The sequence below is a fragment of the Nasonia vitripennis genome, chromosome 2, assembly GCF_009193385.2.
Source record: "Nasonia vitripennis strain AsymCx chromosome 2, Nvit_psr_1.1, whole genome shotgun sequence".
NCBI classification, from domain to species: Eukaryota; Metazoa; Arthropoda; class Insecta; order Hymenoptera; family Pteromalidae; genus Nasonia; species Nasonia vitripennis.
In genome coordinates this window covers 3,809,994-3,825,451 of record NC_045758.1, presented here as the reverse complement: position 1 = coordinate 3,825,451, position 15,458 = coordinate 3,809,994, and the positions used below count along the sequence as shown (strand labels likewise).

Sequence of the window (15,458 nt, the reverse complement as noted above, 5' to 3'; positions counted from 1 at the left end):
AATATTTATAATTTTAAAAGACAAAAAAATTGATAGTGCGAAATATTTTCTTCGGAATTGTTGAGTGTGATAGTGTATTGTTTGATTAATATTTTGAAATTTCGCGGCTTAAAAGAAGCGCCATCTATGTACTTCAAAGTTCGGAGAATTCTCGTTAGATGTCAGCTAGATCCCTGGTTAACCCGAATATCCTCAGCCTCTTGCTCTCCGCGACGCTACGAGTTCGAGCGCACGCACCAAGCATCCCCGGGTTTTCCAATCCTGCGCAAAGCAAGCTAGCCTGTTGAGCTTCTGTATACGGTATAGCAGGGCAGTGTCAAAGAAATAGAGAGAAAAGTGGAGAGGCTTATCGCCCAGCTACAGCAAATGCGCGTCAGTGGTGCGCGGCGTGCGATGTCAGAGAGGACGTACAGTTTTAGTGATACGCTTCTATTATTGTCCTACTGAAGCAGAGGAAATAAGCATCCGTAGGACGAACGATCCTGATTGGAATACGTACACCCACGCCTGCCACCGACTGACGCGCCAGCAAGATCAAAGGCGCGTCTCAGTGTAAAGGAGAAATCACTACTGTCGCTCTTCACTGTAAGGTAAATACACACAAATGTGAAGTATTAGACACCCTTATATTTGTGTGACACGCGCGACTTTCTGCAGATAGGCACTGATGGAGCAGGGCCCATCTCTAGGGACGATTGATCTGAGAGGTGATGCATGTCCTCTTCAATGAAAAAGCCGCTGAATGAGAGGTGGACTATCCCAGCTATAATGCAATTGCCCCGTCGTAAGAGTTTTATTGTTCGATCCAGAGTCAGCAAGGACAGCAACTTATGAGAAGAGTAAAAAGAGAGACTGCCCGATGGCTTAAAAACGATTTTCAACTTGCTGTCGATAATATAATGTGAGTATATCAAAATATCTTACTAATGAAATTATTATATTAATATTGATCTGACGTCGTCAAATAAGTATATAACATTACTGAGTTTTACAAGTATTTTTCAGTGAGTAGTAAGAAAATGTATTCTAACATGTTATTAGAAAAATATTTATATTTTATTGGAATGAGTTAATTAATGAAAAAAAGTATGTTTTCTGAAAAAATTTAAAAATGATATTTGCTAATACTACTTAATAGTTTAACTTTAACTCAGCATAAACAATGATCAACATTTATCTGCACTTACATAGAAATAAATTCCTTTATTAATTCATTGAAGAACAAACCATACATCGAGATCATCAAAGAATTTCGAGGTTATGTTCAGTCTCGAATCTTATCGTTGCAGTATCTCAAAGTACTTATAAGGCGCATATATTCCAAATGACAATAAAAATAGAAACGATTTTGATAACCATTGTTGAAAAAATATCAAGCATTTTTTAACTTAATCAAACATCGATTTTCATAAAATTATGAAATATGTTATTTGATGAATTTTAAATTTATATTTATAGCACAGTGTGGCTAAAATCCGCTGTTAAGCCACGCCTATCTGTGACTAAAGTAGTCCTTTTTTGCACCGTGTTTATCACACTCGCTACGCTCGTGCGCTAACCTCACGGACTTAAATATTTCAGTTTTATACGGCGCTTAGCGCCCTCGTTACGCTCGGGTGCTAACTGCGCCGTGTAAAAAAAAAAACATTTAAGTCACACGTATCGTAATGTACTATTTTTACATGAAAAATAAAAAAAAAATAGCAAATTCATACCTTGTCATGCTGTTTCAACAATATACTAAAATATCAAATATTTTTAGATTGCACGGGATCTGCAGTACGTGATTCCAACTGTACAAGAACCTGGGGATGCTGGCTTTAAAATTTTCGAAAAGGATAGTACGCTTAAACCACTAATTTGCGCCTGAGAGATGGAAGCATCTTGGTATTCGCGGGTGCTAGCTCATCATCCATTTGCAATACTTATTGCCGTTTTCGTATTCTCTTCAACCTGTTTGATTGTTCCATTAACAACCAAAAAGTTTCCAGATTTTTCCGATCCGCAACTTGGATTTGAGGCCCGCGGAACTCCCTTAGCGCAGAGATTAACAGCATGGAAAAATTTACTCGAATCTTCAAACCCCAGAGGAGACTTGGTGGACAACCCATTAGAATATTATTATTACATCCAAGATATTAATCGACAAAACAAAGAGAAACTTAGTAAAGTAAATCAGTCGTCTTCCACGAAGAAAAAAGCAAGAAAAAATCACGGTAAAAATAAAAAGTACAATGACAAAACTAAGACTGCAATCGATAAGGATGATGATAAAGAAGAAAAAAATACGTGGGAAGAATTAATGAAGTTGAAAGCTAAAGATCGCCATAGTATTGGCGATAAGAATAATAATCACAGTGGCGATGAAGAAAATGAAGACAAAGAAGAATTTTATGAGCAAGAGGGTCATTTTGACGGTGACGCCGATGGTTTTTTTTGTAACTTGCCAAGCTCGGCCTATTCTAGAGTCGTTATTAGTTCCAAAGATCCAGAACAAAACTTGTGGTCATTAGAGGGCGTTTTAGCACAGTGTCATATTGATGCTGCATTACGAGCAAGTCCACATTTTCCTTCTCTTTGTCAGCGACAATTAGATCGCAAACAAAAATGTTGCCGCAGTTGGTCTCCCGCGAATTACGTAGCATTGTTATCAAATCGTACTTCTTGCTTAGCAGTAACGGAACAAGATTTATTGAAAGTTGAAAGTATTCTACAAAAATGTTCTTATTTTTATAGAAATCTTGAATTAACGCCCGATTGCGCGGAAAACACAAGGTGTCAACGAAGAGTTCCTTCGGTCTGTTATAACTATAATGCAGCTTATCATTTGATACATTATCTTCTGGACATCGAATTCCTCGTAACTAGTAATAACACTACCAACATGCAATTACGTTCGGCCATGATTATTCTACCCATCGCTGCTAGTTCGGCAACATTAGATTTTTATAAAGATATAAGTTCGAACAATTTGAGTTACAAAAAGTTACATGTTTCAGCAATGCAACTTGGACTCAAGAGCACGCTTTTTGACAAACTTCTTATTTCTGACTCATTTCTTGTTTTGCTAGGTTTCGGATTTGTGACAATTTGTATATGGTCATATACGGGGTCGCTTATAATTACAGTTTCCACTATTCTAGTAGTCATTTTCAGTTTAGGAATTTCTTACGCTTTCTACACCATTATTTTGAAAATAAATCACTTTCCATTCATGAATTTGCTGGCTGTTGTCGTTGCGACTGGAATTGGTTCAGATGATGCTTTTATTTTTTGCAAAATTTGGGAATGTAATAAGCGTCAAAAATCTTTGAATAATAATAATGGTCTAACTCGTTTGGTGCATGAAACAATGAAGCACGCTGCTCCTTCGATGTTTGTTACAACTTTGACAACGGCCGTAGCATTTTTCGCATCAATTGTTAGTAATGTTACTGCTATCAACTGTTTCAGTCTTTTTTCTGGAATCACGGTGATAGCAAACTTTTTATTGATGGTGACCTGGCTCCCTGCAAGCGTAATAATAGCTGAACGTTGTGGTACCAATATAATATCACCAGCTAATTTTATAATTCGTAAAATCATCCGACCATTGAAACTATTTTTTGATAAAGTAGCGCATTCGTTTGCAGATTTTCTAGTAAAACTGGTTATATCATTAAAATGGATTTGGTTTATACTGTTTCTCTCTCTCGGTATTGGAAGTTGCTTCGTTGTGTTTCGATTTCCAGGACTTCAACTTCCTGACTCTCCAGATTTTCAACTTTTCGACAGCTCACATCTGTTTGAACAATACGATTTGATTTATTCAAAACGATTTTGGTTCGAAAAAATTGAGCAAGGTGATGGTGGCGATGTACTTCCGATGCGATTCGTATGGGGTGTCATGCCAGTAGATAATGGGAATTATTTAAATCCAGAATCACGTGGAACTTTAGAAGTAGATGATACGTTTGATGTGACCACTCGCGAATCCCAGGTTTGGTTACAAAATTTTTGCAAAAACTTAAGACTCCAGACTTTCTATCGAAGTACGCTTGGACCACTTTTACCGAATTGCTTCATTGAATCACTTCAACCTTGGATGGAACGTCGTTGCGAGGATCCGATCGACCCAAAAATTGATCGTTCACCTTGTTGTGAACGTAACACGTTCCCATATGATCCGAAAGTACTTAAACATTGTGCTGCTGAAGCAATTGCTGAAATACACCGAACTCCTTCTCATCTTTGGAACTTTCGGTCACAGGGCATTCAAACTGCGGGTCTTAAATTTCGAAAGGAAAATTATACAAATGTCGATAGCAGTATTAATAATAATAAGAGTAATATCATACAATTAACTAAAGTCATTCCAGAGATTCAAGCTGTTATTGTTGAATACGATAGTAATTTTGCATTTTCTCTGTCCTTCGCAGAGATGGACAAGTTTTATAACGAGGTTGAAAACTGGATGCAAAACCAGCTTTTAAGTGCTCCTCCAGGTATGAAAAATGGTTGGTTTGTTAGTTATTTGGAATTTTATGAACTACAGCGGACATTATATGACGGAACCATTTGGGCTATAGTTGTTTCAATGGGTCTTGCTCTAACTGTTTTAGCTCTTGTTACTTTAAATCCATTTGTCAGTCTGTATGCGATTTTAGCAGTTGGATCTGCTATTACTATTACCGTAGCAGTATTAATTTTACTTGAATGGAAACTCAACGTTTTAGAAAGTGTGGCTGTTACAACAGCGATTGGTCTTGCTACAGATTTCAGTTTGCATTATGGAGTAAGCTATCGTGCAAGTACTGCAGAGCATCGATTAGAAAGAGTTAAAATGGCTCTCGAACAAATGGGAGGACCGACGTTAATGGCAGCACTGACGACTGGTGCAGCTGGTGCATTGATGTTACCATCGGGTGTTTTAGCATACATTCAAATTGGTCTATTCCTTGTAATCATTATGGGAGTGAGCTGGATATATGCAACGTTTTTCCTCTGCCCGATGTTAGCCATTGCCGGACCTTCGTATCATTTTGCACAATTCAGATACCCCAAGATTCAACGATCTCTATTCAGTCTGAATAGAAGAATAGCGGACAATCCACATGAAATCGAAAGTCACCAATCTATCAACAAAAAACGAAAGAAGCCTAAAGGGATGGTCTCAGAATCGACATTAAGTAACTCCAGTACAGTGTGTCAGTTTCATTGTGATTCCTCACTACCCCCGTCTCCAAGTGCAATCCTTCTTAATGTTGATGTTGGCCAAACAAGAAACAATCGAAGAAGACCTGAACTTGACTAATATAATTCCAGGTCACTTTATCTTGATCTCTCAAGTGCCAACCATGATATGTTCGACTGTTACTTTTGAAATCTTTAGATAATTTATATTATCCTGGTAAAAAGGACCTCATTTAACCGAAGAAATTTCTTGTTGAAAAACTCCATTATAATTACGACCTTTTTATCAGGATAACGAGGAATTGACGTTGACGTTTCAGATATTGATATTTTTAGCCGAAAAAAGTATTTTCTACTTTTATGTAATAAACCTATACTTGTTCCACTTGACTTAAGGATAACCGAATTTTCTGTAAAGATCTCAATATCTTCAAAATAATGTTGAAATTTTTAAATTTATATTTATACGTATTACCTACGTGTTTGTGGGCCATTTCAGAAGAAATCGCTAGATAAAGAAGTATACTTATTGTGACTTTGTAAATTCAAAATATTTATCTATCTATATAGAAAAGTATAAAATAAGACGTGTTGAGCCTTTGGGCTCAATGTTTCACTTACTAAATTGTATGAAAATTTATATAAAAATATTTATTTGATAAAACTTGAATAGAAAGGATTAACTATTGATGTTAATTTGTATAATATCGAGCAATTTTTCGAGAGGATACAAATGATGCTTCTGCAATGGTATACTTTAATATTCTTAAGTTAAATTGATCAATAAACAATTTTGTATTATACAGCTTATTATTTGTGATTGGATCATAATGCATCCGTATTTTTGTACATTGTTTGTATATTTTGACTGATTGTTTAGAAAGAGAGCATTTATTAATATAAGTTTTTATGATGTAATATTTTTATTAATTTATTCGATCAATCATAAATCAACGTTGAGTTCCTAATATGATCGAATTACTTTACTGAATGTTCAAGCGTACTTTTATAAAATATGTATAGCGCACAACGCGCACAAATATTAGACAAAGTGCAAACTCTAAGTCAAGTAATAAAGAGTGAATGGTGATAATTTTATTGTAAATAAGTTGATTATTCTAACCCTATTTATCATTTCCTTTTTCACTAACTTTACGACGTGTAAAGTATGCAGTCAAACATCAAGCGGATTACTTGTCCTGGCTGTTTATGTATAGCTGTACATTTTAGACGCGGTCAGTAGGACAGTCTAGCGCCGTGCATCGGTCGACTGCAACCGGTGCTTAGGTAGTGTTTATATACGTTGGATCGCGTGTGCGCGTGCGACTATTACATATAAAAGCCGCTGCACCGCAGCTCTGGAACACTAATCAAAGTAGGATGGTAAACCAACGCGGGATAGCGTTCTCGACTGTCCTCTAATATCTGCCATTACTTGAAAATGCCGCTTCTTCGTGAAACGCGAATCTTTATACGCGATCCGTATGTTCTTTTTTTATGTTTTATATGTCAATAAACTTATTCTTGTAAAATAACTTTATTTAAAAAAGGCCGTGGTGACGATATTTTCTTATGTAACTCTGAAACCTGTTTTGTCATTTTCTGAGGAGTTCGTTTATCAAGCATCATAAAATATTAACGAAATAAATGATACCATCAGTCGAGTCGGGTATTCATAGTAGCTAGAATATTAAGTATTTCACATCGAAGCTACTAAGTAAAAAACATTCTTTGATTGTTTTATTATAAAACTCAAACAATGATCTAAATGGATTTTTCCCGTAGCATTGAAATTTTACACTTTGTCATTTGAAAAGTTTCGCACGATATGCCGTGTCTCTGTTACCATTGATTATCATTGATGTCATACATAAGCATAAGTCCGAATAATCAACATTTGACCCTTCTCTGTATTCATTGCCACGGTTTTTACTGGCGATTCAGTAAACTTTTTAATGACTTGTTTTCATCTATGAAACTGTTTATTTCCACGACATTTCTCTGTAAATTTTACCTAAAAACATAATGGTTTTTAAATGAACAAGAATAAATCTTTTTTTTTTCGAGAAAAGTTGTATCTAATGATATTAACCTTTATAACACATCATTACAATTATCTTGGATATTATTCCAGTTTTCCGTATTTAAGAAGACATTAAAAGCAACTATCTCACTAAAATGTAATATAAAAGAACATTTTATCCGAACAATGGTAAAGTAGAATGCTTGAATCTTTTTCGTATAGAAGACTAAGTTCATTCTTGATTTGAGAATTCTCATTGCATAAAGACGTATTGAATCATCATTTGAATCAAACATTGTACAAATTATATATATCAAACAGTCCGACTAAATATTCTTAGTTCACTATTTCCACATTAGCATAACTAGTTCTAGAAATACTTAATACCTGTCTAAAAATTTCTCGTGAATCTTTTTTTCATTCAATAAACACAAAATAACTTGTGAGAATAATCATCGTGAGCGATAAAAACACTTGAGTTTTCGCACGTAGCCACCTCGACCTTCCAGTATGTTAATTTGGCTATTTCAACAAAGGGTTACTAATACGCTGAAAATCCCAATCTCAGTCTCTAAAAAAGTCCATTAAACCAAAATGATTCATAAAGATTTTGCGTCGTATTTTATCAAATTGCTTGCGGATTTATGCAGACCAAAAGACTGTAAAATAGCTGTACGATAGAATAAAACAATAGAATATATAGATATATGTAGTAATATTCAGCAGTAGTTGACCGCTTAAGTAATGCTTTTTACATTAGTGGTGGTAATGATATTTCTCAGTAAACGCACCTATAAGTAAATGATTTTGAGGTTCGAAGTAACAGGTAGACGTTTTTTACTAACAAGTCATTATAGACATAGTTAAACGGAGCTATTAACCAGATATTGCAGAAGACTTGTCCGTCATCGCGGTGACAAACGAACGTAAGAAAGCGTCTTCAAGCAAGAAAAGTTTGACCACATAAATTTGACTTGCTAATCTGCCAATCAAATACCAAAAGAATAGCTCGGAAACCCAACTCGAAGAATTTGGCTATTATTAGAAATAACTACTTTTAATGCACTACCGCTTAGTTAAAAAAAAATAATAATAAATTCGTATCGCAACGAAACAGAACAAAAGAAAATCATATACAGATTAAAAATGCAAAAAGATAGTCGAAGTCGCTTCTACAGTGATTGATACTTTAGCGGCACGGCACGCGCCAGTCCACTTTTTGGGCGATAGGCGATAGGCGATATTTGGCGATAATCGAAAACCTCCTTGAGAAACGATACTTGAGTAAACTTTTACTGAGAAGCATCGGACTACCCTGATAGCATTGGAGCGACTCTCGCTTATATACTAAATGCATCGGATTCCCTGCACTCGCGAGAAAGGCACACCTATGTCCCATCCACCTGTCGAGGAGTCCAAGAATCGCTCCTATCCATGCAGTTTCTGCACTGTGTCATGATACACTTCAGGGATGATCGCAGGGCTGCCGCCTAGGAACACCCCGATCAGCATTCGCGGTATATCTGTACTCATCAGTTCTAAAATACCCTAGCGCGAGCAGCGAACTCGTTCGACGAATCGCGAGGTGGAGGAGCGCTCACGCATGCGTGCGTACGGACGTCGGATGTCAAGTAGTTGGTCGCAGTGCAAAGCGCCTCGAGTTTGAATTTTGCGTAGAGGTTAACGAGAGGAAGAATTTCTTGAAACCGCAGCTTCGTTACAAAAAATTTCAATCAGTGAAGTTATCCCTATCTTACGCTTCTTGCAGCGCGTAAAAATTACAGACGTAAACCGGGAAAATAAAATTCTTACTACTTCCACGCCAGTGAGTCGATCTCGTCCCGGGTTCCCCGTGCTCCCGCTCCGTTCAAACGAGATGAGGGGAGGCAGCTCGGAGAGCCGATATTGCAGAGTCGGGGCTCAAATCGCAGGAAGGCGAACGAAGCGAGGATAAAATCCAAAACCAAATTACGTAAACCCAACTACCCTTCGCTCCCCGAGTTTAATAATTTATTTAAACTACACTTTGGCAAATCGGAGAAAGGCAAGCAAAAGCGTGACAAACCAAAAACGAAAATGCTCAAACCCAACTACCCTACGCGTAGCAAGTAAATAATAAAATACGTTGGCACATCAGAGGAAGGGGAGCAATAAATCGAAAACAAAAATGCGTTAACCGAACTGCCCCACGCGTAGCGACATAAATAATAAGAATAAAATACCTCAACAAATCGAAGGGTGCAGTTCAAAGCAAGCAACAAATCAGAAACAAAAATACATAAACCCACCTACCCGCCCCCCTCGCTTTTGCTCGCCTTCCTCTCATGTGCCAAGATATTTTATTATTCATGTTGCTACGCATGGGGCAGTTCGGTTTATGTTTAATTTTCGATTTGTTACTTGCTTTAGCTTGCCTTTCTCCAATTTGTCATAGTATTTATTTATTAATAAATATATTTCTATTAAAAATAGCGGTGCGTGGGGTAGATGTGTTTTAGAATTTTAGTTTTAGACGTTATTCTAGTTTTTATCCTAATTTCTTCACTTTCGTTAAAAAAAAACGGTATAATTAACTTTTTTTGATAAAATATGATTTATTACACCTAATAAATCAAAATTTTACAATTAAAGTGAAAAAAAAAATTTCCCCGAACGGGATTTGAACCCCGACTCTCTGCAATATCGGCTCTCTGAGCTGCCTTCCCTCATCTCGTTTGAACGGAGCGGGAGCGCGGGAAACCAATAGGCGTGCGGCAATGAAGCGGGCTACTGCGCACGCGCGGGATAGACTCACTGCTTCCACCGCTGCGAAGCAAAAAAAAACCATCATCGTCGGAAAGTGTCAAAAGGTTCAAAAGGTAGTCAAAGTCGCCTCTACAGTAAACCTAAAATTAATTTGAGTCATCGAATCCACTACATGTAGTTAGTTACAACGGCATGTATGGAAGTGAATAAATTGTTTCCTGAGAAGCATCGGACTACCGGCTGCTATCGATCCGAGCGCCGGCTTATATAGCAAACGAGGCCGCGTTTGTGCGCTTGCGGGCAGGCCTGAAAAACTTTGTAGCCATCTGTCGAATGCTCAGCACATTAACGCGCCCTCCACTCTCTCTCTCTCTCTCTCTCTCTCTCTCTCTCTCTCTCTCTCTCTCTCTCTCTCTCCCGTTTCGCCGATCGATAATCTGTGAACTTTTGAAAAGCGCCGCGGGAGAGGGACAAACATTCGCTCGCCTCTAAAAATACCAGCTAGCCAGCTCTCCTCACAACTACACGCATGGGACACACAACCGGAAAACTTTCGTCCGACTTGTCTATATATATATATATATATATATATATTTTTTTTTTTTTTTCACGTGCATAAGGAGAAGTGAAGGTGCGCGCGAGAGAGTTTCCTCGGCCGATAAAGGCTCACTTCCGAAGGGGAGCTATATCTAGCTACATACATGCGTAGTGTCGTGCACATTGCACGCCCTTGCGCAGATCGCGGGTGAGAATGCGCGCGAATAACGTTCGCAGTACGAAACCGTTAGGTATAGAGCGATAGAAAGAGACGCGTATACGAGTTCGGAAAAACGGAATGGCTTTAAATCGGCCGCAATTCTGAGCGCGCCAGAAAAACAATGCGTTTTTCCTGGTTCAGCTATATTACCACTATGCGTTGATTAGTCTGTTCTACATAGAATCAACAATGTTTCGGAATAAATTATTTATGCCGAGAAGGCCACATGTGCCGGGCATTTACGTAATTAATGCATCAGGGAGACGCGATCGCGCGTCGATTTCTTATACGATCACTTTTTTCACTGGGGCCGCGAGCGAACTTTTCAAATTCGCTCGCATCGGCTCTGCGACTATATATAACGCGCTACTATATGTGCACTTTGCTATCAGCGCTGTCCTTGAGACCACTATACCGCCACATATCGCGCGCGCAGTGCACACTCGATGCGAGCATCATCCAATTTTCGTTACATCAGCCTGCAGAATATAAAACATACAGGTAAGTATATCCAACGCGGAAACCCGCATTTTTTTACGTAACCAAAAAATCAGTCATGCGCTCGTTTTACTGCAGCTGCACGCGCGGAGAGAAACTACACTCTCGAAGCCGCGCGTTATAAGTGCACTGAGAGAAAAGAATCCTCGTCGCAAAGGATTCGCGACTTAACCACAGCTTATTTTTCATGTATTTGTTGCAAACGAAAATTTCTTCATAGTAAGAGAAGAATTCTTAACTATTAAGGATTTAGGAATTTTTGAGCGATTGTGGCGCACTGTCGGTAAAAACTTATCGACCGAGTGCAGCAACAGCGCGACTCGTCGGCACGCGACTACGCGAGGCGTCAAAACGTGTCGGCTGCAATCGGAGACCCGTACATGCGTTTATACTATTTCACGCGTGATATGCTTTTTTTACGTACCTGAAAGAAATCATATTGATGAACAACATTTAAAATATCGTAGGGCTTGTTCGATGAAGTCGAAGATACTGTATGCTTAAATACTTTTGTGATAGTTTCATGCACATGCAAAAACAAAGAATCTTTTAACATCGAATAGTCTCAGAGCGATACTAAATGATAATAAGAAGTGAAAACAAGTAATTATAAAGTGCTAGTAATTTTACGTCGATGGAAAGAAAGTTACGAATCCATTTCCAGTTATCCATATTTCAATTCAATTTTCTTAACAGTTAAGAATTCTTCTTTGTGTCAAGAATTCTTTTCTCTGAGTGTGCGTGCGAAGCGGAGACAGAGAAAAGCCTCTTCCATTTTCTAGCCTCGATAGCCTATATATTCCTCGCGTGGCATAGATCGCGGCGCGCGGCACTCTTGTAGTATAGGTGTATATAGCGCATTACTACAGACACGCCGCTGCAGCGCTGCGCGCACGACGGCGATTTTTTACTAGCTCATAGAAAGTGGTTCCGCCGGCTGCCCTCGCTTCCACAGTCAGTTAGGCGAGCGCGAGCGCGTATTTTACCATTAAATTTAGCGCGATATCGCGCGCGCGTCGATGACCCTTGCCTTCTCGTCGCTATATAGCGCACGAGCATACACGCGTTTTATATATATACAAGCTCGGTTGCTTATGAATATTCCAAGGCGACGAGGAGAGCTTATAAAAGCGCAAGCTATACGAGAATTATGTACACACGCGGTCGTCTGGAATTCGTGATTCAATTGCGGACGCGACGATTGATAGATAAGCCGGTTTTCATCGAATACATAACCGTGGATACATGGTATTCCTCAAAGTCGCGATTCGGTTTCGGGTGTATGGATACGCGTGCGAAACCCGAAATCCGAGTATGATGGATGTACATTTGACTTTAAAAGTGGACGTTGAGCATAATGACTTGTGTGTACGCATTTCTACAGGAAATGATTGTTATAATGGCGTCGCAATTATATAATGTAATAAGGTATTGCACTTTCTACTTTCTTCTAACAATGCGCGGTTTGCAGCTGTAGTAAAATTTTCATCAATCTTCTCGCCGCAGCGTGAAAATAAATAAACAGCTATCATCAATCATTGCGCAACGTATACGAACAAACGCTATCGAGCTTATACATTTATCCCGTAGTCTATCCAGGACAAACTTTTTTCAACGGGAGATAAACGCTTGCGACACACTGCAGCAGCGCGGAATGCACAACAAATTAATCCTTTGCCTTCGATCGAACTACGGCTCCGATACAGGTGCATTGCTCAACATCCGACTCTCGTCCAACTCACAGCTCCAATCGCAAGCGCGATTGTGTGAATCCGTCGACGAAAAAAAAGTCAACTCATGTAGGTACCTGCACACGCGATGCTAAAAATACACGATTTCCGGGAAACGTAGGTATTCCAAACGCCGGATGCAACAATTGCGATGATCCAAGTATAGGTATATGCGCATAGGAAGCGAAGACGTCGGTGCATCGGCGCGTCCTAATCTCCTAAATCGGCCGCGTCGGCTCGTCTCGCCTACGTACCGCATACGACTTCGTAATAAGTCGGCGTATGCGCGATCGGTCGTTGCCTTCGCCTCGAGCATTTTCCTGCAGCCGCGCGTAACGATCGTGGTGAATCTCGAAACGAGCTTACACACACACATACGCCGGCGGTGATCGAGTCCTCTCGTATGCGCGATCGGGGGAAATCGAGGCGCGATTTTTAGCGGGAAAGGATCTGCGCGAGAGCTGTGTGTCCTGTATACGTATAGGAAGACACGAACACTCGGTCACGTCACTGTACACGATGCAGGTGGTGTGGTTTCTCTAGAAAGTTTTTTGCGCTGCTATAATGACGGAAATTACACGCGGATTTTTTTATCGACTAGAAAAAAAAGCGGCGAGCGTTTATTACATTTAATAAATAGACATTCGTATCGACGTTTGTCGAACTTTTTCCGAGAAGTCGATCGGCTATCCGTAATGACAGCTTCGACTCTGTACGTTTTATATTGAGTATAATGTTTACGGTGAAAAAGCTGTATCTTTTCTTTTTTTTTAGAGATGTACAGCGGAATGCCAGGAGAGAATATTTACCATTGCAAACACGAGTTATACAAGAAAAAGATCTCAGCGGTGTGACGAAACTTTTAATTATGCTACTTGTAACAGCAACTTGCATCTGGCGTAAGTATACACAGGAATTTTCTAAGAAAACTTGCTGTGCAGGTTATTGTGTGTGTAGTGTACGTCCAGCGACACCTTGATGTTTGCCGAAATGTATACTGCTGCTGTAGTGGGATAATGAGCGAAAAAGCCGCCGTGATTTATTTAATTAAAGAAGTATACCTATGAATGGTTGTTTCGGTATCTCTTACGCTGAACGTCACAGAAATCCTTGGAGATAGAAAAAAAATGCTCTCCGCATACACTAAAGAGGACATTTTACGACTGTGAAACTAATAGACGGATTAATCGGCTGTAAACAGCGTAAGTAGAAATAGCAAAATCCTAATCCATCAGATTTAATCCTGTGAACTTTGCGGAAGCAAATAGGCCTCTCGCGGACAAATCAATCATTTTATTTTGCCTCTAAAACGACGTCCACGCGTTGAATATTCGTCATATCTCAAAACCTCCCAAAAAAACTCACGGTCACGCCAAACTTCGCCTAAATCAAACATCGCATTATATCCTTCAATTCACACCGCTACATCATAAAAAGACAACCATGCAAACACTCGAACGATAAATATCCCTCTTTCCATGATCGCAGACCTCAAACCGACAGCTCTTCGAAGCCGTGAAATCCTCCTCCGCGATCTCAATCCGTCTCTTCGGCGATCGATCCATCGTCCCGCGTCAAAATTGCTTTCCTCTCTAGGCATCCTCTCGTAGAATGTCCATCAAGCATCGCCCGTAGCGAGAAAGTAGGATGCAGGCTCGCTCGGGCTCAACAATGAAGTGCGCGGCCCGTCACCGCAATACTACCTGTATAGAGAGGTGAGGTCTACTTTGCCCGCGTTGGATGCTGCATCAGTATACGGCTCTCTGTGAATATGCGCACGTACGCAATCGCCTGTGGATTCCGTAGGGAGATGCGTTGGCACATTCACATGTTAATTTGACCAAATATGAGGATGAGATCGTCGAGTGTCTGTGTGTGTTTGCAGTTACGAAAAGGATTGGGATTTCTGAAATTCTATGGATACGTAGGCCCTTTGTTTGGATAGGGGCTTTCGAAATGTTCATCGATCGTGAATGGCCGGTGGGGTAATTGAATGCGATAGGATCGCGCGATTGTATGATGATTTGTGAAATGTTGTATGCGTGGAAATTGCGTTTGTACTGCCGTGGCTTTTCTTTTTGCTTTCGAGAGAGAAAATATAGAAAATGTGCGAACGAGGCGTTCGTTACATCGGCAGTTCCATCGTCATATCTGTATGGGTGATTACTGTATGAGATTAGTTTAAACTTGTTTCTGACGCGATTTCAATCGAGGATGTTCTATTACTTAATTGATTTAATCTCGCGAAAAATAGTTGCACAATCGTGCAAAAAAAGGACGAGTATGAATATAGATGCTCACTTTTTCGCAACAAAATGAAAAGACGCATCGGAGAATGGAAGGAATTTTAAAATCATCGAGATGAATTATGAAATTTACTCCTCGAGATCGCAGAGGTCTTTCCTTACTTTTTTGAGAGCAGCGGAGAGATGTAGAAATCGATGTCAAAAATACAAGCGCTAGAGAGAATACTTAATGCGCGATTTAACAGCATTCAGGACACTCTTTCCTTGTGCAGAAAAACAAAAAATTA

General features: G+C 39.3%; 1 protein-coding gene and 1 long non-coding RNA gene across 5 annotated transcripts; both read left to right on the top strand.

Moving 5' to 3' along the window:
* The first annotated feature begins 201 nt into the window (after positions 1-201).
* Positions 202-6,277, top strand: LOC100120326 (protein dispatched homolog 1). 4 transcript variants are annotated; one of them, XM_016982001.2, is made up of 3 exons: positions 202-585; positions 662-901; positions 1,763-6,277. In XM_016982001.2, the coding sequence occupies exon 3, from the start codon at positions 1,874-1,876 to the stop codon at positions 5,291-5,293; it is 3,420 nt and encodes a 1,139-aa protein (XP_016837490.1). In that variant the 5' UTR covers positions 202-585; positions 662-901; positions 1,763-1,873; the 3' UTR covers positions 5,294-6,277. The 4 variants fall into 4 exon arrangements, with proteins under 4 accessions (XP_016837490.1, XP_016837489.1, XP_008209591.1 ...); XM_016982000.2 differs by having other exon boundaries at positions 658-901; XM_008211369.3 differs by having other exon boundaries at positions 202-590.
* Positions 6,278-10,994: 4,717 nt separating this feature from the next.
* Positions 10,995-13,993, top strand: LOC107980681. The gene is made up of 2 exons (XR_001728831.2): positions 10,995-11,198; positions 13,700-13,993. It is a non-coding gene; the product is annotated as an uncharacterized LOC107980681 (long non-coding RNA).
* Positions 13,994-15,458: the final 1,465 nt, after the last annotated feature.